This window comes from Chiloscyllium punctatum, chromosome 7 (assembly GCF_047496795.1).
Source record: "Chiloscyllium punctatum isolate Juve2018m chromosome 7, sChiPun1.3, whole genome shotgun sequence".
NCBI lineage: Eukaryota > Metazoa > Chordata > Chondrichthyes > Orectolobiformes > Hemiscylliidae > Chiloscyllium > Chiloscyllium punctatum.
In genome coordinates this window covers 45,366,772-45,389,408 of record NC_092745.1, presented here as the reverse complement: position 1 = coordinate 45,389,408, position 22,637 = coordinate 45,366,772, and the positions used below count along the sequence as shown (strand labels likewise).

General features: G+C 40.2%; 1 protein-coding gene across 12 annotated transcripts in view; it reads right to left on the bottom strand.

Annotated features, from left to right (window-relative positions):
* Positions 1-22,637, bottom strand: part of rasal2 (RAS protein activator like 2) — a 413,768-nt gene that overhangs the window by 98,360 nt on the left and 292,771 nt on the right. For all 12 annotated transcript variants that reach the window (XM_072573467.1, XM_072573469.1, XM_072573463.1 and 9 more), the window contains one exon: positions 5,021-5,139. In XM_072573467.1, coding sequence (XP_072429568.1) covers positions 5,021-5,139 — 119 coding nt within the window. The remainder of the gene's footprint in view (positions 1-5,020; positions 5,140-22,637) is intronic.

Genomic DNA, 22,637 nt, shown 5'->3' with positions numbered 1-22,637 from the left:
TAATGCTCTGGAGATCCAAGTTCAAATCCAGCTGGGGGAATAGGAGTTCAATAAACATCTGGAATTAAGAGTCTAATGATGTCCATAAAACGACTGGCGAGTGTTGGATAAACCCACCCTGTTCACTTCAAGCAAGGAAATCTGTCATCCCTATCTGATCTGGCCTACATGTGATCCAGATCTACAGCAACACTGTTGACTCTCAACTGCCATTCAGCTGTATAAAATCGCTAGAAAGTCTCAAAACAGTGATGAGACTGACAGACCATCTGGCATTGACCTGGCACCAGAAACAACAATAGCACAAAGCAGCCCTGCAAAGTGCTTCATTATTAACATCTGTGACTAGTACTAAAATTGGTAGAGTTACCTCACATACTATTATAGAATCACAGAATCCATACAGTGTGGAAACAGGCCATTTGTCCCACCAAGTCCACACCAATTCTCCAAAGAACAGCCCACCAATCAAGAAACAGTCTGACATAGTCACACCCATAGAATCATACCTCTCCATGTCCCAGATAGCACTATTATCAATGGCAAGGACATGCCCAGCAGAGGTGGCATCAAAGTAGCATATACAGTCAGAAGAGAGTTGGCCTGGGAGTCCTCAACAGTAACCTTGGACACTATAACGTCTCATGGCATCAGGCCAAATGTGGGCAAGGAAACCTCTTAGTAATTACCACAAACATTCCTCCTGTGATTGATGAATCAGTGGTCCTCCATTTTGAATAACACTTGGAGGAAGCTCTGAGGGTAGCAAGGGTACAGAATACAGTCTGGGGGATTTCAATGATTACAATCAAGATAGGTTCAACAGCACCATTACTGATCAAGCTGGCCAACCCATAGGCAGCAGGTGGGAAGGGAACAACATTCTTGATGACCACATCCTTACCAATCTGTCTGCCGCAGATGCATTTGTCCATGACAGTATTGGTAACAGCGATTACTGCAGAGTGCTTATGGAGCCAAGGCCCTGCCTTTACACTGGTAATACCTGACATTGTGTCACATGACACAAATAGGAGAGACTTCAAATAGATCTGGGAACTCAATACTAAACATCCATGAGGCAGTGTGGGCCATTAGCAGCAGCAAAACTACACTCCAACAAAATCTCTCAACTTCATGGCCCAGCACACCCGCCACTTTATCATTATATCCAAGCCAGAGGATCAACTCTATTCAATGGAAAGTGCAGTAAGTCATGTCAAGAGCAGCACCAAATATACTGAAAAATGAGGTGTCAATCTGATGAATTTATCAAACTGGACAACTTGCATGCCAAACACCAAAAGCAGCAAGTGATAGACAGAGCTAAGCAATCCCACAACAATAGATCAGATTGAAGTTTGCAGTCCGGTCACATCCAGTCATGAATGGTGGCAGAAAAATCAAACAACTCACTGGCGGAGGAGGATCCATGGATATCGTCATCCTCAATGATGGGTGAGCTCAACAAAAGCAGTGCAAAGGATAAAGCTGATGCATTTATAACGATCTTCAACCAGAAGTGCTGAGTCACTGATCCATCTTGGCCTCTTCCAGAGGTTCCCAGCATCATAGATGCCAGTCTTCAGCCAATTCAACATATTCCCCATGATAAGGAAACTGTTGAAGGTACTGAATATTGTAAAAGACTATGGGTCTTAACAACTGAAGACTTGTGTTTGAAACTTGCCGCTCCCTAGCTAAACTGTTCCAGTACAGCTACAATAATGGCATCTACCCAAAGATACAGAAAATTGTTCAGATATATTTTGTTAACAAAAAAAGCAGGACAAATCCAATCCGTCAATTACCACCTCATCAGTAAAGTAGTGGAAAGTGTCATCAACAGTACTATCAAGCAGCACCTTTGCAGCAACAGCCTGCTCACTGATACCTTACTTCAATACAAGCTTGGTTCAAACATGGACAAAAGAGTTGAATTCCAGAAGTGAGGTGAGAGTGACAGCCCTTGTCATCAAGGCCACATTTGACGGAGTTGAGGCCTAAAGGAGCCCAAGCAAAACTGGAGTCAATGGGAATTGGGGGAAACTCTGCCATAACAAAACAAAGAACTGTGGATGCTGGAGATCTGAAATGAAAACAGAAACTGAAGCAAGTCAGCATAGCTGACAGCATCCATTGGAAGAAAGCAGAGTTAACCATTTGAGTCCGGTGACTCTTCATCAGAATTCTGCTTGTTGAATCATACCTGGCACGAAGGAAGCTGGCTGTGACTGGAGGTCAGGCATGTTTGCTCCTGAACATCTCTACAGGAGCTCCTCAGGATAGATAGCTTCTAACCTACCTGCTCACGGATTTCATAACACACCTCTGGAGCAAGGAGGACTTAAATCTTGGCCTCCTGGCTTAAAGGTATGGATGGTACAAGTGCATCAGAAGCCCAATTCCTTAGGATACAGTCTAGGCTCAAGCATCTTCTGCTGCTTCATCAACAATTTTCCTCCATAACATCAGAAGTAGGGAATCTCGCCAATAACTGTACAATATACAGCACCATTCACAACTCCTCAGATATTGAAGCAGTGCATGCCCAAATGTGACAAGACCTGGACAATATCTGGGCTGCACAGTGGGTAGTTACTTTCATGCCACAAAAATGCCATAGCCAATAAAAAGGACACTCCAACCGCCATATCTTGACAACAATGAATCCCCTATCAACACCATGAGGGTTACCACTGACCAGAAACTGAACTGGACTCACCATGTAAATACAATAGATACAAGAGCAGATTGTAGGCTTAGAATACTACAGTGTGTAACTTACCTTCTAGGCCCCCAAAGTCTGTGCACCATCTACATGGCACATGTCAGGAGTGTGATGGAATACCCCCCAGTGGATGAGTACAGCTCCAAAAACACTCAAGAAGGTTGACATCTTCCAAAACAGATCAGCCACTTGATTAGAATCACATCCACAAGCATCTACTCCACCACCATAGAAACTCAGTAGCATCACTACCTACAAGACGCACTGCAGAAATTCACCAAAGATCCTTCAGCAGCACCTTCTAAACCCATGACCAATTTAATCAGATACATGGGAACTCGATTACCTGCGAGTTCCCTTCCAAGCAAGTCACCATCCTTACACTCAGAATTGGCAATTTACAGTCATTCCTCTGTATCCACAAGGGTTCTGTTCCTGAGTACACCACTGAATGATGAAATTTGAGAGTGTGGAGCTTGTTTAAAAAAACACGAATGTACGATTTTTGACCGCGGATGTTGTTTTTAGTTAATTTATTTGGCATGAATCTCTTTGGCAAATTTGTGAATTCGCAGAAACAAGATTTACTGTAAGGCAGGGAGGTCAAACTAACATCTTATATAGGCTTGGCATTACTTGTGGACTTTACTTCTCTAAATCCAGGATTCCGTATGCTTTATTCACTCCTTTGTTAACCTGCCGGCACCCATTTTATTCAGTCGGAGGACATGGGCATCCCTGGCTGGTGGTGAGCTACCTCCTTGAGCTGGTGCAGTTCATATGCTGTAGGGAATTCCAGGATTTTGACCCAATGATAGTGAGGAAACAGTAATGGAAAAATATCCAGAATGGTTCCAGAATAAAGAGATTACATTTATGTGAACAGACTGAAGCAAAGATGTTATAAAGGCAAATGATATCAGAAATTCATGTCTATGCACTAAGTAAAAAAAGGAGGAACAGTTTTCAATGGCCATTATTTTTAAGATGATTGATAGAAGAACCAGAAGTGACATGATGAAAAGCCTCTTTACACACTGAATAGTTAGGATTGGACAGGAATTCTGGATATAAATTTAATAGTAATGTTCAAATTGGAACAGAATCAATCTTTGTAAAGGAAAAAAAATTGAAGGGACATGAAGGAAGGGACTGGGATCATGGGTCTGTTCTGAGAATGAGTTGGTGCATAACTGATGGATTAAATGGCTTCCTTCTGTGCGATAATTTTCAATGATACAAATAGAATAATCCAACATTAATATCTGTTGTTTGTGCTATCTGCCTCATAGAAATCTTGTGACTGCTCTCTCTGCAAAATGGCAGTTAAACTGTAGTATGTGATGTTGCTGTACTTCATTGAAACATGAAATGACTGTCAATTCGGAATATTCTCCATGAGGAAGAAACAAATGATCCCAGAATACTCTTTGCCGTTCTGAAAAATTTGATCCAGTAGTAAGTTGCCCTTTACTACAACTACTAAACAACAACATAATATACGGGAGTCACGAGAAGGAGCAAAAGAAATGGCCATGAGTGTGGACAACACATTTCTGCACAACGTTGATTGAACAAACTGAAATAGGTTTAATTTTCAGACATTGTCCAAAAATTCCTACTGTGGTCCTTTACTAATAGAAGAGAAATCCTGTGAAATTACCTCAGTATTCTCCTCTCTATTAATCATCTGTGAAACCCACAAGTTATTTTCTTCATGTAGCTCATGGTCTGGTTTGCTCAGCATTTGCCAACAGAAACAGGTTGAACTTCAATGAATAGGAATTGCACAATGCAGCAAGTGTATTTTAATGATTTGCAAGTGCACAAACAGCTCACTGCTGAAAAAAAGTGTATAGACTGCAAGAGTGCTAGTGTACAGTAAAAAATGTTCCCAATCTTTCAATTTTTTACTTCTGGAGGCAATGACTCAGACGACATATTATGGATGTTCTGCCGAATTGAGAAAGCCCAGACCAATCGTCCAACCTGTCAATAAACTATTATCATATTCCACAGTGATCTTGCTTTTCATTTGAACACCCTCACCTCCACACACAAACTTCCTCCTGCACCATTTCCACAAAGTGAGATAAGCTAAGTCAGAACCTAATCAGTTCTGGGCTTGTATCATGCAGTTACACACCATATTGTGAATTATGCATCCCAGAGCAATGGGCAATAATAGAAATATTGGCTCAATTCCAAGCACATGTATACATGTGCAGAGATTGTACATCTAACACTCATCATTACCCGAACACGTATGATAGTAAAATGACGATTTACCGGTCATTGTCAGAATTCCTGAGTGACGGCAGTATCTGGCGGAAGCTAGCATTGCGGTCAAGCTTTGGCTGACTCTTTGTTCGTTTAATAGAACCCTTTAGTCGTTTGCTGAAAAAACCCTACAACAAAAGGAAAAACAAAAATGATTAGGTACATGCAAGTAAAGGAAAGCTTATTTCTAAAAGAACAAAATGAAAGTAAGGGAAGCACTCGCTGAGTTATATTGACACAGATTATAAGAAAAATAAAGTAACCAAAATTAAAGTAACACAAGATATTCTGTTATCAATGCTCAGGATATGGAACCACTAAATTGTTCACATTTCTCAAACTTTGGGAAATAATAATGTATCCATATGTTGCAATAAAAAAATGTGGTCCAATTAAAAATGATGAATAGCAATTGTACTGCATCCCAAAAAATTACTATATGCATTTTATCAAGTAACAAAATCTGAATTGGAATACCTGAAACTGACTACAGTGTTTCTTGGGAGTCAGAAATTATATACAACTTACATAGGTGACATGGAACAGAATTTTGGAAAAAGAAAGCATTTGTGCTATCATTGTCATCTTGACAAAGTTGTCTTTCACCCACATATTCAACAGACTAAACCAGTACGTAGGTCTACACTAAGTGTCTGTGTCATAAAAAGTCAAAAAGCAGTTAGAAGTATATTCCAGGGCACCGTCACTGTCCCAAAAGAGCAATTAGTAAGGAACCTTCCCAATGTCAGTACAAATTCCAACAAAAAATATGGGAAAAAGATACTTTAGTGAACCTAGACGGCCAGACATAATTTTCACTATTCTTACTGCTATCAGAGTGACACGGAACATGGAATGAACTGTATGGAAATAGCTCCAGCTTATATTGCTCAGCCAGGATTTTGTGCTTCACTTATCTGTAGAATAATCAATACCAATGCTGATTAAAAAACTGTTCTCACGGGAGAAAGATATGGAACATATACAACTGACATTACTTGTCTTTCACAAATTACAAGTCATCTATTTTGAAGTGCACAGATTCTAACGACTTGATCTAAGATCTCATGCTCATACAACTGTTACGTATTTTGCTCCAAGGGAGTTGACTAATTGGTACTCTTCAACAGTATGCCATACATGTCAGAATTACATGGCAAAGAAGCATAGAATGATACTACACAGAAGGAATGCACTTGACCCATGATACTTGTTCTCTTAGAAAGCTATCTAATTATTCCTACTCCCTGTTCTTTACAAACACACTGCTATTTTAATTTTCAGTTTCAAGTATAGATTTAGAAGCTAATGTTAACTTGCATCACCCTATTTGGTCATAAAATTTAGATCATAACAATTTAGTGCATAAAATTGTTGTCATGTTACGCTCATACTTTCACTAGTTACTTTGAATCTTTGTCCTACGATTACTAACCATTCAGTTGAGGTAGCATGCAGTGCCCACTGGTACATTACAGGCATTATCCCTGCAGGGGCTGGGGTCCATCATCTCCCCAAAACAACACTTTTGATTTAGTTTTGTAAGTTTCCTTTAAAATGCAGTTTTTAAAACAGCACCCCTTCAAGGTGTGGTTAATATGGTGGTTGGTTTCTAGTGCTTTTTCAAATATTTGATTTACACACAATGCCTGGCTGTGGAATCTTTCCTGAAGTTTCCAATGCTGAAACTTAATCAGTGTTCTCTACCATTCAGCCTAATTTTTTTTGGCTTTTGCACTCTATGCCTTTTTTTATAAAGCAAAAGAGCTCATTTCTTTTTCACAGTCTTCTCAACTTGTTCCACTGTCTTCAAAGACTTGTTTCGGTACATCCCAAAAATACCTTTGCTCCTGAACTCTTTAAAATTGTGCCAATGTGTTTATATTGTCATTCTTCATTCTTGATCAAGAAGTAATGATTTTATATTTTTACATCCAATTTCATCTGCCATGTGTCTGCTCATTTCATCAGTCTGCCCATATGCTCCTGAAATCTGTTACTATGCCCCTTCCAGTTTATTACATTTCCAAGTTTGTTACGCCTAAATCTTGAAGTCATGCCCTGTATGCTGTTGATGGCTTTTGATCCTGAAGCAAGTAAGGCAGCAAGGAACATTTGTAATTACACAGTTTCTGATTCCGTAATTGTTTTCGGAAATATTTGAAACTTACTTTAAGAGTTTGTACCAATTGTAAAGTGATCAATAAGTTTTGGATGATGTGATCTGGTGACCCTTAACATGAAATTAGTATTAAAAGGAAGTTCAAAGTCAGAAAATTTGTGGCATACAAAAAACAAGAGGTGGAGAGGAAAGCGAATTGGATTCCTGAGCAGTTAGAACATATAAATCTACAATTTCCGTAACTGTTCCTTTCCGAGTGTTGAATGCCCACAATCAGCCATATCTTACAAAGCTAAGGCAGTTCTAGTAGCTACCATGACAATTGAGAACATACAGTTCAATAGTTTATGAAAAGAAGTGCGCCATTTCGGGAAGACGAGACAAGTTGAACGCTGTTTACATGGAACCCTGCTGCCTGCAAAGAGTGTTTGAATGTAAAGAGACTGGAATTTTCCTTGGGAAAACTATGTGCTTGAAGATGGGACACTATAGGTAGAGATGGCTGTCTTGAAAATCAGTAAATTAAGCAGAATGCAATCCCTCCAGGGGCTGCTTTGGAGATGTGCAACATTTAAGTGGGATACAGGGTGCAGAAAGGTCTGGTTGAGAAGGTTGAAGTCAACGAGCTTCTTTCCCAACTTCAATTTATACCTTTGAGCGAGAATTAAAGTCCAGTTAGAGGCCTCTTCCAGCTCTGCTGGTATTCAACTGTGGTGAGTAGGACAATCACGATATAAACCAAAATAGCACCGCAGGCTCCGGGGGGGGGGGGGGGGGGGGTGGCTGTCATTTAGTGCCTGATTGAGACACTCAGCATTGAAAAAAATGTGTATGGGGGAGGGGTCACTTCAAGCTAACCTGCTTGATTTTCGCCAACATCTATGCCAACCCAGAGCATTAACAACCCCCTCTCCACAATCCCCTCCCCATCTTCAGAAGTGATCCGGATTTGTCTTATTGGTTCCTCCTTGGTCACCTTTCTTCCCTCAGGCCGCTGACAGAAGCATTGGCAATGGATTGATTGTCGTCATGGTTGAAAACAAGTTCAACATGAACAAGGGATAAATTCTAAGAGCTTCCTCCTGGATTGTTTTCTTGCCAAAAATCAGAGCTACATTGCAAAGCAAACCGACTTCAACTCCAAATACTTCTAAAAACTCAAGAAGAAAAGGAAATAAATTTCAACAAAAGCAATTACTGAAAAAGACAATCGCAGAAATACTCAAGTTTCAATATCAATGATAATTCAACTCCGTTATCCTTTCACGTTTATGTTGTCAAAACAGGTGATTAAGTCCAAGATTTTGTTCTCTAACTCAAGTCCTGGACTCACCACAGAAAAGCATGGAGCATATTCTCTGACCACCTTTCAGTCTCGTATAAATGCATAACATTATGAAAACAAAATGCTCAAAAGGGATGGGCATTTACCAAAGTTCTGGAAAACAAGCTTTATCATAATAAAGCTGATATGGTATTGAAAAACAATGCAGAACATTCAATATTATTATTATTTTGCAACTAGGTAAAGGTTATTGGCAGAATTCAGCACAATAATCACAAAAGCAAAAAATGTATATCAAGTATGAATATGTTGCTCATACATAATAGAGTTCAGTCATCCTTGTAGATGAATAAATCCTTCTGAATTAAATGAAAAAGGTAGTCAAACCTTAATAACAGATCTTATTAAATACTTCAGCACTTCATGTAAGCTGAGCCATATTGCTCTCAAAGTCATATAGTCAGCCCAGTAAAAGACAATTAATATGACATTTGCAATCAGATTTAAGAGTTATTGCCTGTGTCTGTGTTTATCGCAAATTTGTCCAATGCACACAGACTAAGGTTTTAAACTCTTCCAACAACTGCTCTGGGATCCAATCTGCAATATGTCAGTTATGCTTCAGGAAAGTAATTTGTAAATACAACCACCTATTTGAATAGAATTTTGAGTAAACTTTTAGTGAAGGAATGAGATAGAACCTTATCATTTTCAAAATCAGCATGCTAATCAGATAGGCTGTAAAAATTACAGTAAATAAATCATCCTGCTCAATTTGATTAAATGTATAACAAGAATTTGCCAAAGAAAATGCAACATGCCATCAAATGAATACTGCCATACATTCTCAAAGACTATAAAAGGGTCATCTTGTACAATGGAGTATTTCAGGAGGATATGCATGCTGCACCTTAGAACAAAAAAACTATAAATTCCATTTGTACAGTAAGGAAAAAAGTGAGAGCGAGAGACAGAACAATACAAGGGTATGGCATATGTAGACAGAAGAAAATGGGATAGAACAATGGGAAAGGGAGAGAGAAATGAGAGTGTGAGAAAATAGAAAGAAAGAGAAAGTGGGGGAACAGAGTGAGATGGAGAAAGGGATCGAGGGAGGGGGACCGAGGCAGAGGGAGGGGACGATGGCTGTGGGAACAGGCTTTGCTGTCAACAGACTGTCTTTATTATCCCAGTGGCACCGTAATCGAGTTGTGGTCATTGCTGTGATAACAAAGTCTCCAAAAAAGGTGTGTTTATCGAGCCAAATGTCAGGTTAAGTCCAGGAGCAGAGCCTGGTTGGAGGAGATCCAGTGGGGAGGTTCAAAGGGTGGAGATACTTCTACAGGAGGGCATAGTGAATCTCCAAAGGAAATTCCCTCTTTTGGATAACACCTGCCTGCACAGTAAAACCTGCCAGACTAACCAGCTGCTGACTGATTACTCCTACCATGGGTAAAATAGCAGCACAAGTGTAAACAGACAATGAAGAGGCCATTAATAGGCCTGCTGAATTCTTAGATTTTGTTACCTGTGTTATCCTGTAAAATATTATCCTAATTTGGTTACTGAATTTAAGTTAAATTTCCCATTACACAGGAATTGGGGTGCTAATCTAATCTAATCTAATCTAATTACATCTGAGCTGCTCTATTGACAATTAATCATTGCATTAAATCAAACATAAACAATTCATGAATTCGAAAATGTTAAAAGCTCCTAAATGAAATCACTACTCTCACCCCAATTAAAACACATAACTGAATTAGTTTTAAAAGTAAATATTCAAAGATCCTAGCCTACATTCTAAAATACACCCCATCATGGATTCATCAAAGTGATATTACTGGATCGTGCAGTCATATGTCAGGGACTACCCTGGCTGGAAATTGACCTAATTCAGAAATTATCATCTACAGATGAGAAAAATGCTATAGTGTACAAAATATTCATAGAATCGCTACAATGGGGAAAAAGCCCGTTGAGATACCACCAACCCTCCCTACCCTTTTCCTGTAACCCTAAATTTCCCAAAGCTGATCTACCTAGCCTGCATATTCCTGGATACTGTGGGACAATTTAGCACTGCCAATCTATCTAACCTGCAAATCTTTGGACTGTGGGAAGAAACCAAATCACCTGGAGGAAACTCACGCAGATACAAGGAAAATGTGGAAACTTCACACAGGCAATTGCTCAAGGCTGGAATCGAGCCCAGGTCCCTGGCGCTGTGAGGCAACTATGCTAACCACAATTCTAACAAATGAGCAACCTACAATTACAGATGACTCCAGTTTGAGAAAAATCACAATGATGGTCATCCACTAATAAACGCAAACACTAACATCATAGTTAAATGCGAACTAATTGAAAAACGAAGGGAAAATTTAAAAAGCTCAATGTTTTTCCTGATGTTGAATATCTTTACAATTATGTACTTCTGTCATGTAAGAAAAATAGTAGCCAATTTGCACAGAGCAAGTCTCCACAACCAGCACTGTGATAGTGACTACATAACCTGTTTTCGTGGTGCTGGATAAAGGATAAATATTGGTCAGGGCCCGAGGGGATGTCAACTGCTCTTCTTTAAATAAATGTTATGGAATTTTCAACATCTCCATTCTCTTAGTCCTGCATTGAAGTCATTAACTGGATTTGGTGGCCAAGATGCTGGTGTGTGAAGTGAACCTATAACTGTGCAATTCAAAAATAACCATTACTCACTGAGCCACAGATGCAAAGTAGGGACATAAAGTGGTAGTAATGGAATTTACTTGCAATAAACTTGAAGGCTGAGTGTTGAAATAATCTGCTGAAATTGAGTAGTCCCATTTACTAAACACCTATTAACAAAATTCCTGCAAATATGGACTTTCACCATTATACCATATTAAAGTATTGATGTTCAAGAACATTGCTGTTTGTCAGGGCTAACCCCAATTATTTTAACATCCTGTGTGACTTGTCTTCAAATAATCCGGTAAACCTCAGAAAAAGAGTGGCCTTATCTTTCTCCTGCACAACCGATGTCAAATTCCAGGATGATCAAGAATGTAATGTGATTGCTGCCTTCATGCTAATCTTATAAAGGGAGAAAAATAATGTTTTTTCATATAATACCTTTCATATTATGAAACATTCCAAATGCTTCACGTGAGCTTTATAAAATAATATTTGATGCAGACCCATATTTGGAAACAAAGATGGATGAGCAAAAAAGCTTGGTTCAAGAGGTAGGTTTTTTTAAGAGTAGCTTAAAGGAAGAGGGGAAGAGACAGAGTGCAAGTGAGAGAGGGAAAAAGAGAGGTACGAAGGTACAGCAGTTTAAGAAGGAAATTACTGAGTTTGAGGCTAAGGTAACTGGAAGCATAGTCACCAACAGTCAAAGAAAGGAAGACCTATAAGCTTTCATTGGGAAATGTTATTGTGTGCATATACATACTAACATTTATTGAAACCATTTACAGCTCTTTCAGACCCAGAGATGTTATTTCTTTAATTGTTCCACTTCAGTGTCGCTTCTTATGCCTTGCACCACTTTTTCACATTTAATCTCTCCTGCAATCCGATGTTATTTTTGTTATTTTTTCCCATTTTTTAATCTCCTACATTTGAACATCTTTTCACACCTGCGTACTTGTGGAAATGCTGTTAAATCTTTAAAAAGAAAGGCCATCAATCTTTAACTCTGCTTCTCTCCTCACAGGTGCTGCCTGACCTGCTGACTATTTCCAGCACCAACAGCATCTTAATTCAGTTAATTCTTATCATCTTGGCTAAAACAGTCGAGGTAGCAGCCAAAAACAATCAAAGGCTTTCTCTTTGGGCCAAAGCCCACAACACAGATTACTATGCAATACCACATTAAGTGAAGGCTTAGTTACTCAAAAAAACAAACAAAATATTCCGCATGGGCATTATATTCACAAGAGGAAGGGAGAAAATAAGCCTCATGAAATAAATTATTCCTACTCCACATTTTCTTAACTAACATTTTTGGCATGGGAGTAGCAAAGCTTTTTCCCAAAAACAACATCATGTCCACCCACTGACTAATGACTGTGGCTATTTGCTAGAATCACACGGAATACATAATTGTGAGATTTGTAGAAAATAATGCACTAATGTTGTTTGTGGTTCGGCACAGTAGCTCTCACAATGCTAGGGACCTGGGCTCGATTCCAGGCTCAGGTGACTGTCTGTGGGGTGTTTACACATTCTCCCCCTGTCTGCATGGGCTTCCTCTGAGTGCTCCGGTTTCTTCCCAAACTCCAAAATGTGAACTGGTCATGCTAAATTGCCCACTGGTCACAGGTAAACACAAAATAATGAGGTAGGGGAATGGGTCTGGGTAGGCTGGTCTTCGGAGGGTCGGTGTGGACTTGTTGGGCTGAAGGGCCTGTTTCCACACTGTAGGGATTCTGTTCGACATAAAAAGAAAACAAAAACCAGACACTCTCCATCAATTCCCAACCACTAGAGGGAGCTTCATACTACCAGACATAGAGATTTGTTTCTCTACTGCAGGCAAATGGCATCTGAACGGTCCTGCAGTCCAGTTCAGGGTAACCTCAAAAAGCAATAAACAAGTCTTCAACGTAAGTAAGAAAATAATTGTTAAAAAGGGAGAAATACATAGCTTTAATAAATTGCATATAAAGCTCTGACTCCCAAGGTATCTGGTGGAATTAACAGGATCAAACATCATAATACAATGCATTTATAGTCTGGTGCAGAACTAATATATTACTGAGAGGCAAGAAAAGATTGCTTTGTAGCTCAAAATTTAATATGTTTACAAGCATCAGTGATTTGAGAACATGTTCTAACACAATTCAGAAAACTAGTTGGCTCCTTCAAATATTCATTACTCATACTGCAACTGATAAATTGCAGCAGACGGATGATATACAATCATCGTGGCTAGACTATGAAAAATAATTAATTAACTGTGAAACAACTCAATAAATTCAAGGTGTAATATAAGCTGTATGTGAATCAACATTCAGGGAGTCACTATTGACCAGAAACCATCCTGGATTAGGACAAAAGCCAGTCATAAACTGGGAATTATGATGCAATTAACCTCCTTGCCCTCCAAACCGTAGGCAGCACAGTGGCTCAGTGGTTAGCACTGCTGTCTCTCAGAGCCAGGGACACAGGTTCGATTCCAACCTCAGACGACTGTCTGTGTGGAGTTTGCATATTCTCCCAGTGTCTGCGCAGGTTTCCTCCAGGTGCTCTGTTTCCTCCCACAGTCCAAAGATCATGCTAAATTGCCCATGGAGTTAGGTGCATTAGTTAGGGGGAATGGGTCTGGGTGGGTTACTCTTTGGAGGGTCAGTGTGGACTAGTTGGGCTGAAGGGTCTGTTTCCACACTGTAGGGAATCTAAGGAAGTTCTGGGTATCTTGAACGCATAAAGGTAGGTAAATCCCCAGGACCTGATCAGGTGTACCCTAGAACTCTGTGGGAAGCTAGGGAAGTGATTGCTGGGCCTCCTACTGAGATATTTGTATCTACAAATAGTCACTGCTGAGGTGCCGGAAGACTGGAGGTTTTCTAACGTGGTGCCACTATTTAAGAATGGTGGTAAGGACAAACCAGGGAACTAGACCGGTGAGCCTGACATCAGTGGTGGGCAAGTTGTTGGGAGGGAATCCTGAGGCACAGGATTTACACATATTTGGAAAGGCAAAGGCTGATTAGTGATAGTCAACATGGCTTTATGCGTGGGAAATCATGTCTCTTGAACTTGATTGAGTTTTTTGAAGTAGTAACAAAGAGGATTGATGAGGACAGAGTGGTGTATATGATCTATATGGATGTCAGTAAGGCATTCAACAAGATTTTTTATGGGAGACTGGTTGGCAAGGTTAGATCTCATGGAACGCAGGGAGAACTAACCATTTGGATACAGAACTAGCTCAAAGGTAGAAGAGGTGGTGGTGGAGGGTTGTTTTTCAGACTGGAGGTCTGTGACCAGTGGAGTGCTACAAGGATTGGTGCTGAGTCCACTATATTAAAAAATGATGTGGATGTGAGCATAAGAGGTACAGTTAGCAGGTTTGCAGTTGACACCAAAATTGGTGGTGAAGGGTTGTTTTTCAGATTGGAGGCCTGTGACCAGTGGAGTGCTATAAGGATCGGTGCTGAGTCCACTATATTAAAAAATGATGTGGATGTGAGCATAAGAGGTACAGTTAGAAGGTTTGCAGTTGACACCAAAATTGGTGGTGTAGTGGACAGCAAAGAAGCAAAAAAAAGTACATCAACAAGGTTAATCAATTTTGTTGCTTAATCAATCTGACTTTGGATCAGACTGCACTTCCATAATATGGTCAGAAGCCTCCTTCCTTTTGCTCCCAACCAAGTGGACCAAGATTTGATGTATTCTCTCAAGGGGAACGACTTGTATCAGTTGACAGTACAAGTTAATCTATAATTTTATTATGATGTGGAGCTTTTGGTGTTGGACTGGAGTGGACAAAGTTAAAAATCGCACAACACCAGTTTATAGTCCAACAGGTTTATTTGGAAATACCAGCTTTCAGAGCACTGCTCCTTCATCAGGTTGTCATCCCTTTCCCACCTCAGTCGAAACAAAATGCTCAGAGACACAGTATAGTTTTGCCTCAGTCATCTTTATTCCGGGCCTTGGAGGGAGAGAGAACAATCGCCCTTGTGCACAGAGATACAAGTTCTCTGTCTTCTCTAGAACAGCTTTTTCTTAATGAATTATCCAGTGACTTACAGGAAGCAGCAATCCAGATCAAGCAACATTCATATTGATTGGGCGACTGTTAAAATCAGCAAATGTCAATAGTAAAGATTAAGCCATCTGCTGTTACACAACAAATGTTCTTTACCTTAATTGGCTTCACGTAATAAATACTTTTCACCTTGTTAACTGGCTTTACAACTGAATTCTTCTTCATCTTGTTAAATGGCTTTAGATAATGAATGCTTTTCCATCTTGTTAACCCACTACCCTTGCCTTCAACATCTCATTGTTTACTGCAAGTTCTTATCTGATCCGAATCCTGCTAGCTGAACCTTTTGTTTCACAAAAACTCAAAACTTAACTCTTTCCCTACCTGCTCATACCCTATATGTATTCTCAAGGTAACTATTGGGGCAGGATCATATGACACAGAATTTATAGCAAAAGGTCACAGTGTCATGTAATTAAAATGATATATTGAACAAATGTAGATTGAAGTTAAGTCTTTCAGCCATGAACTGAAACCTGCCACCCATTCTAAAGGATGAAAGACTTAAGAGCAATCTAGGTTTGCCCAATTTGTCATTTTAATTGTATGACACTGTAATCTTTTGCTATAAAGTCTGTGTCTTATGATCTTGCCCCACTACTTAAATCAGTGAAGGAGCAGCTCCCTGAAAGGTAGTACTTCCAAATACACCTGTTGGACTATAACCTGGTGTTGCGATTTGTAATTTTAATGTCCAGTTTATCCTCAGCTTTATCTGTTTGTTTGTTTATATTTGTTCAACACACACTTAAGAGAATTTCCTGACTGCATCAAACTGTGAGCAGATTGACATTGAGGCATGGCAGTTATTGAACTTGTTAACCGTGTTAGTTAAATGGATTGCTTCCTTCAGGCCTTGTCTACAGAATGCATGATGAAAGTAGTATTTTGTGCAAAATACACTTGAATGTTGAAAATGTTTTAATCATTGCAATTTGAAATGATTAAGTTGAACATGTACTATCAAAGCGTGTTGCTCATTTGTGCAGACACACCAAAAGATTTCAATCATTTAATCCATGGTTTAATTGTCTGTGTAATGTTATCAGTGTTTCTGGCGGAGTTGGGTAGGGCAAAGAGCAGTTGATACCCGAGTTAATACCTGATCTCCCAATGCACTGTTTTTGATGGCGTTATCAGGGAATGGGATTAATCAACTTATTTTCTCAACACTGATTTGTTTTATTTGAAGGACTGTGCTCAAACAATGTTTTCCAGCTGATCCTGACCCTGATCCTGACTCTGAGCGAATCTGTTCAAAAGTTCCACAACTGAAGATGGATTGTTTGCTATGCTGCTAGTAGAGACATCTGAATTACTGTGGTATTTTCAAAATAAAAGAGGCTAGGCCAAGCAGACACAACAGGACTTTAAGAAATGTTGTTGTGGAAGCATGCTGCTACTGAGGCGATAGATGGGAAATAGACAGATCCCAAGTATTGAGAAAAAGAGTGAGCCAGCGACAGACCATGGGACGTGTTTGAATAGTGTTGTCAGATCTCTTTATTTAGTTATTTCTGGGATATTCATGAATGGAATGGCCATCAATTATTGTATGTTTCTAATTCTCCTTGTGAAAGTAGAGGGAAGCTGATTTCATAAACCTGTCAAATCCTTGTTCTAAATGTATTCGTATGGCATTTTCTGGTTGAAGATGTTCCAAGTTTTTGACCCAATGAGAACAAAGAAACTGTGATATATTTCCCTGAGGAAACCCACGCAGACGCAGGAGAATGTGCAAACTCCACACAGGCAGTCGCCCGAGGCTGGAATTGAACCCGGGTCCCTGGGCTGTGAGGCAGCAGAGCTAACCACTGAGCCACCCCAAGAACAAAGACCTTCCCTGGAACACCAGTGATCTTCCAGGAATTCAGATTAGATTCTCTGCAGTGCGGAAACAGGCCCTTCAACCCAACAAGTCCACACCGACCCTCCGAAGAGTAACCCATTTCCCTCTGACTAATGCACCTAGCACTATGGGCAACTTAGTATGGCCAATTCACTTGACCTGCACATCTTTGGACTGTGGGAGGAAACCGGAGCACCCGGAGGAAACCCACGCAGACATGGGGAAATCGTGCAAACTCCACACAGACAGTCACCCAAGGCTGGGAATCAAACCTGGGACCCTGGTGCTGTGAGGTAGTCGTGCTATCCACTTAGTAATCTGTAATATGGACATTTTTCAAGATGTCACCATCTATTTTCCTACGTGCCCCATCTTCCATGTCCTTCTCCACCGTAAGCACTGATGCAAAATACTCGTTTAGTATCTGCCCCATCTCCTGCAGCTCCACACATAGGCTGCCTTGCTGATCTTTGAGGGGCCCTATTCTCTCCCTAGTTACCCTTTTGTCCTTAATGTATTTGTAAAAACCTTTTGAATTCTCCTTAATTCTATTTTCCAAAGCTATCTCATGTCCCCATTTTGCCCTCCTGATTTCCCGCTTAAGTATACTCCAACTGCTTTTATACTCTTCTAAGGATTCACTCGATCTATCCTGTCTATAGCTGAAATATGCTTCCTTCTGTTTCTTAACCAAACCTTCAATTTCTCTAGTCATCCAGCATTCCCTACACCTACCAGCCTTTCCTTTCACCCAAACAGGAATATTCTGTCTCTGCACTCTTGATGTGGATAGGATAAACAGACAAAGTCTTTTCCCTGGGGTGGGGGAGTCCAGAACTAGAGGACATAGGTTTAGGGTGAGAGGGGAAAGATATAAGACAGAACTAAGGGGCAACCTTCTCACACAGAGGGTGGTGCGTGTATGGAATGAACTGCCAGAGGAAGTGTTGGACGCTGGTACAACTGTAACATTTAAAAGGCATCTGGATGGGTTTCTGAATAGGAAGGGTTTGGAGGGATATGGGTCGATTGCTAGCAAGTGGGACTAGATTAGGTTGGGATAACACTGACAAGTTGGCATGGACAAGTTGGCCTGAAGGGTCTCTTTCTGTGCTGTACATTTCTATGAACTGTGTAGGGGTTGGGTGGAGGAAGTGAAAAAAGCAATCACAGAAGGAGAGTTTTAAATTTTAAAAATACTCAGGTCTGACCTTCTCAGGGAGATTTAAGTTGCATGACCAAATGCCTCCAGCAAACATTTGATATCCTGCAGATGCGCACATTCCTAAGCACATTTACTGTTCAGACAGGCTAATTCTGTCAAACAACTTCATGCCAAGTTAAAGCAGTACTTTAAAAGCCTCTTCACCACAGTGAAAATGACTACTGTAAATTTTAAAGAGGTTTTCCCATTCCCAAATATCGCTACCAAACCAATATTTTTTTACAATTCTGAAACAAATACGGTAAATTGCTGCACACTGCATTTAATTGTTGGTATACTCCTATTGTAAGTTTGAGTATAATTATTCAACACAAAGTATTCAGCTTCAGGAGAATTACACCCCTTGCCTATCTGAAAGTAAGTTGTTACAGCTATTTTGGGTTTTTTTTGTTCTGGCCTCATGACAAGACCTTATTTTTTACCTTCTGTGAACAAAGCCAAGAGTTGACACCGTTGAAAATTCACTGAACGTGAAATGAAATATACAAGATCTAAAGCAATACTACAGATCAATATAATCTCAACAACTGAACTGGAAAAAATACAGGCAATTCACTTCATGCTGATAAGCCTCGTACATTTGTGCAATGCGTGATTTAAGTACCTGTCCTCCAACTCAGCAGCAACAAAGCACCACGCTAGGGGATATCCATGCTCGGTAATCCTACACCTCCAAACGAGACTTTCAACTGAAAATGAGCAGATTCTTAAATAAAAGGTTCCAGTGTTTCGACTATATGGATGAAGGTCACAAGATTATTTATTCTTCTCCCCTCTCCAGAGCTAAACTCTGTTCTTCAAGCTTACTCACACAAATATCGATTTTTTTAATCTCCCAGATGCGAATATTACTACGGCTGAGGACCCCTCCTTAGCAACGGGTAGTTTTCATCTGGAGCCTATCAGCGCGATCTTTTAAGGTCGAGCCAGGTGTCCAATTCCTTCCTGACTAATTTCCCCGACATAAATGGAGATAAAATCTGCACATCAGGAAAATCCAGCTTCCTTTTCAAAAGAAATGAAAAGTTTAAAAACGTCGAAATTCACAGGAGAAAGGAACTGTTTAGGAATTTAAATGTGAGTAAAACCCACAGCACATGGGTGAGAGTACAAATGTTTCCTGAGGCAATGAAGCTTATGTAGACGACAAGTGAATAACACAATGTTTGCGATCCACCTTAACGCTAAGGTAGCTTCAGTAGCAGTATTGAATTACAAGTTAACCATTTACCCAACTACCATCAAGTCCTGAGGAAGAATTTCAGGACTGACCCAGGTACATAGAAAATAAGTGCAGTTGAACGGCATGAAGGTAAAACAGATTTAAAGCCACTGTTATAGGTCTGAGTTGTGATGGCTGGTGGAAATGAAACATGCCTCGAATTTTACAATCAACAGTTTATCCCGTCGATTCATAAACAGTTCTACTCATTGCACTTAGAATTCGGGGAAAAAGGCATCTGGGCTGAGAGAGACCATAGGCATGCATTGAAAGCAAAAGAAACAATTAAAGTGCAGCATTTCAAGCACTGCTCCTGACTCGAAGGTTTTTTTCAAAGTGTAGTTTTGTACACCATACAGTTTGGGGCGGGGGATAAAGTGGTCTGCTCTTGATAATCCAGTAATTCATTTACACTGAAGTACGTACCATAAATGTCATGGTAGAAATTCAGAGTTTAAATAATGGAATTAGGAGATCCCTTGATTAAAGGTATTTTGAATAATGTGTTAATAGTAGCTTCCAACAAGGAATTCAAAAATTGCTGATTGGCTGTAAAAGCATTGTGGGATATCCTGAGAACATGGAGGGTGCTGTATAAATGCAAGTCTTTCACTTTTTGGCAGCATAATATTTGTATCACACAAAGATAAATTTTCACAACTTCCAAGAAAAAGTATCAGCTCAAGTTTGATAAAATTGTGGCTTCTTGTGAATCTCATGATTCATCACACAACTGACCAGGGAATCTCTCAACGATTATGTAGTTTTGACCTGGAAGCCCAGAGAAGTTGAAATAACAACGACTTGAGACAATAGTACTTTTGTTGGAATGATTGCATACAACTTGGAGAGAACATAGTTAAAAATCACACAACATCAGATTATAGTCCAACAGGTTTATTTGAAAGCACTAGCTTTCGGACTGCTGCTCCTTCCTCAGGTGGTTGTGGAGTACAGTATAAGATCGTAGGACACAGAATTTATAGCACAAGTTTATAGTGTGATGTAAATTAAATTATATTTTGAAAATGACCTGGATTGTTTGTTAAGTCTCTCATCTTTTAGAATGGACATGTTGGTTTCAGTTCTTTCATGTGTAAATTCCTGAATTTTCTTAAAGTTATATTCTCAAGTGAACTTTAACAATAGGTGCCATCTTGGCCCAGATAATGCATTGAAGGTGTGAGGTGCCCTCTGTCAGGCTGTCTGTGCCCCAATGTTCAGACTGATTCTAATCTAAAAAAGGGATTTGCAGAATCTTACATGGGTTCTGGGTGGCACGGTGGCTCAGTGGTTAGCACTGCTGCATCACAGCACCAGGGACCTGGGTTTGATTCTAGCCTTGGGTGATGTCAGTGTGGAGTTTGCACATTCTCCACCTTTCTGCGTGGATTTCCTCCGGGTGCTCCGGTTTCCTCCCACAATTCAAAGATGTGCAGGTTATGTGAACTGACCATGCTAAATTGCCCATCGTGTTAGGTGCATTAGCCAGGGGTAAATATAGAGTTGGGGAATGGGTCTGGGTGAGTCACTTTTCAGAGGGTCGGTGTGGACTGGTGGGGCCGAAGGGCCTGTTTCCATACTGTAGGAAATCTAATCTAATCACAATTTTTTAGCAAAATAAAACATAATTCTTCAAGTACAAATTCACCCCATAAATTTGTGGGTGTGTGTGACTGTGATTGTAAAGAGGTAGAAATCTGTGACAGGGTGTGTGTGTGTTGAGTCTCTGCATGAACGTATGAGAAAGAGCTTGTGTATGAGAGAGGGTCTGCATGAGTGTATGGGTCTGTAGGAGTGTGTGTCTGTCTGTGAGTGTGTGTGTTGTGTAGTGTAGTGGGGTCACCCCTACAGTGCAACATGAACCCAAAGGTCCTGGTTGAGGCCATCCCCATGGGTAATGAACTGGGCTGTCAGCCTCTGCTCAGCCACTTTGTGTTGTTGCCTGTCCCAAAATCTTACAAAAACTCCTACAGACCCATGCACTCACACAGACCATCTCTCATATGCTCATGCATGGTGGCTCAGTGGTTAGCACTGCTACCTCACAGCATCAGGGACCCAGGTTCGATTCCAGCCTCAGTCTGTGTGGAGTTTTCAGGTTGTCCTGCTGTCTTCATGGATTTTCTCCGGGTGCTCCAGTTTCCAATGTGCAGATCAGGTGCATTAGTCAGAGGGAAATGGTCTGGGTGGGTTACTCTTCAGAGGGTCGGTGTGGACTTGTTGGGCCAAATGGCCTGTTTCCGCACTGTTGGGAATCTAATCGAAAATATTTGCCTCTCATGTTTCTATAGTAATTTTAGAAAGACATTTAGAAAAACTCTCCAACTTGAGAGAATGCACAGCTTGCCTGGTAAACAAATCTCAGTAGAATACTTAGTTTCAAGTGTAACTTTAAACATTTTCAAATAATAAAAGCCAAAGTTTTCTACACTTAATTGTTCATCCTGGGTGACCCAGTTCATAGTTCTACATTGGAGAGTGGATTTAAGTCACAAAGACCAGGAAACTCTGGGTTCATCCCTAGTTCTGTGCTCAATGTTTTTCTTATTAAGATGATTTATTTTCATGAGATGTGAGCTTCATGGACAAGGCCAGCATTCATTGCCCATTCCTAATTGCTCTTGAATTGAGTGGCTTGCTGGATTCTTGCAGAGGGTAATCAAAAGACAAATGTATTACCATTGGTCTGGAGTCATGTGAAGGCCAGATCCAAGTTAATCATTGATTTCTTTTCTTCAAAGGACATGAATGAATCAGACAAACTTTTATGACAATTGACACAATTACTGGAATGGGCACTTATTTCCAGATTGATTGATTGATGAACTGAATTTCAATTCCATCAGCTGCTATAGTGGGATTCAAACCCAGGTCCCAGAGCATTAGCTTGAGTATCTGGATTACAAGTCCAGAGACATTACCACTATCTCCCTACTTCACCTCAGTTGGGGCACTGGTTTCCAGGATAAGGAGGCTGACAGGTTATGGCTTCGTCAATAATCAAATATTCTGGTATCACTCAACATTTTAGTTCCCAAACAAATAACTACCACCTGAGCAAGGTACCAAAACACAACTGGCACTTGTGAACGCTTGCACCGAGTTGAGTCAATAATAGAAGAGCTGACAAAATTGGAGTTAAAAGCACATC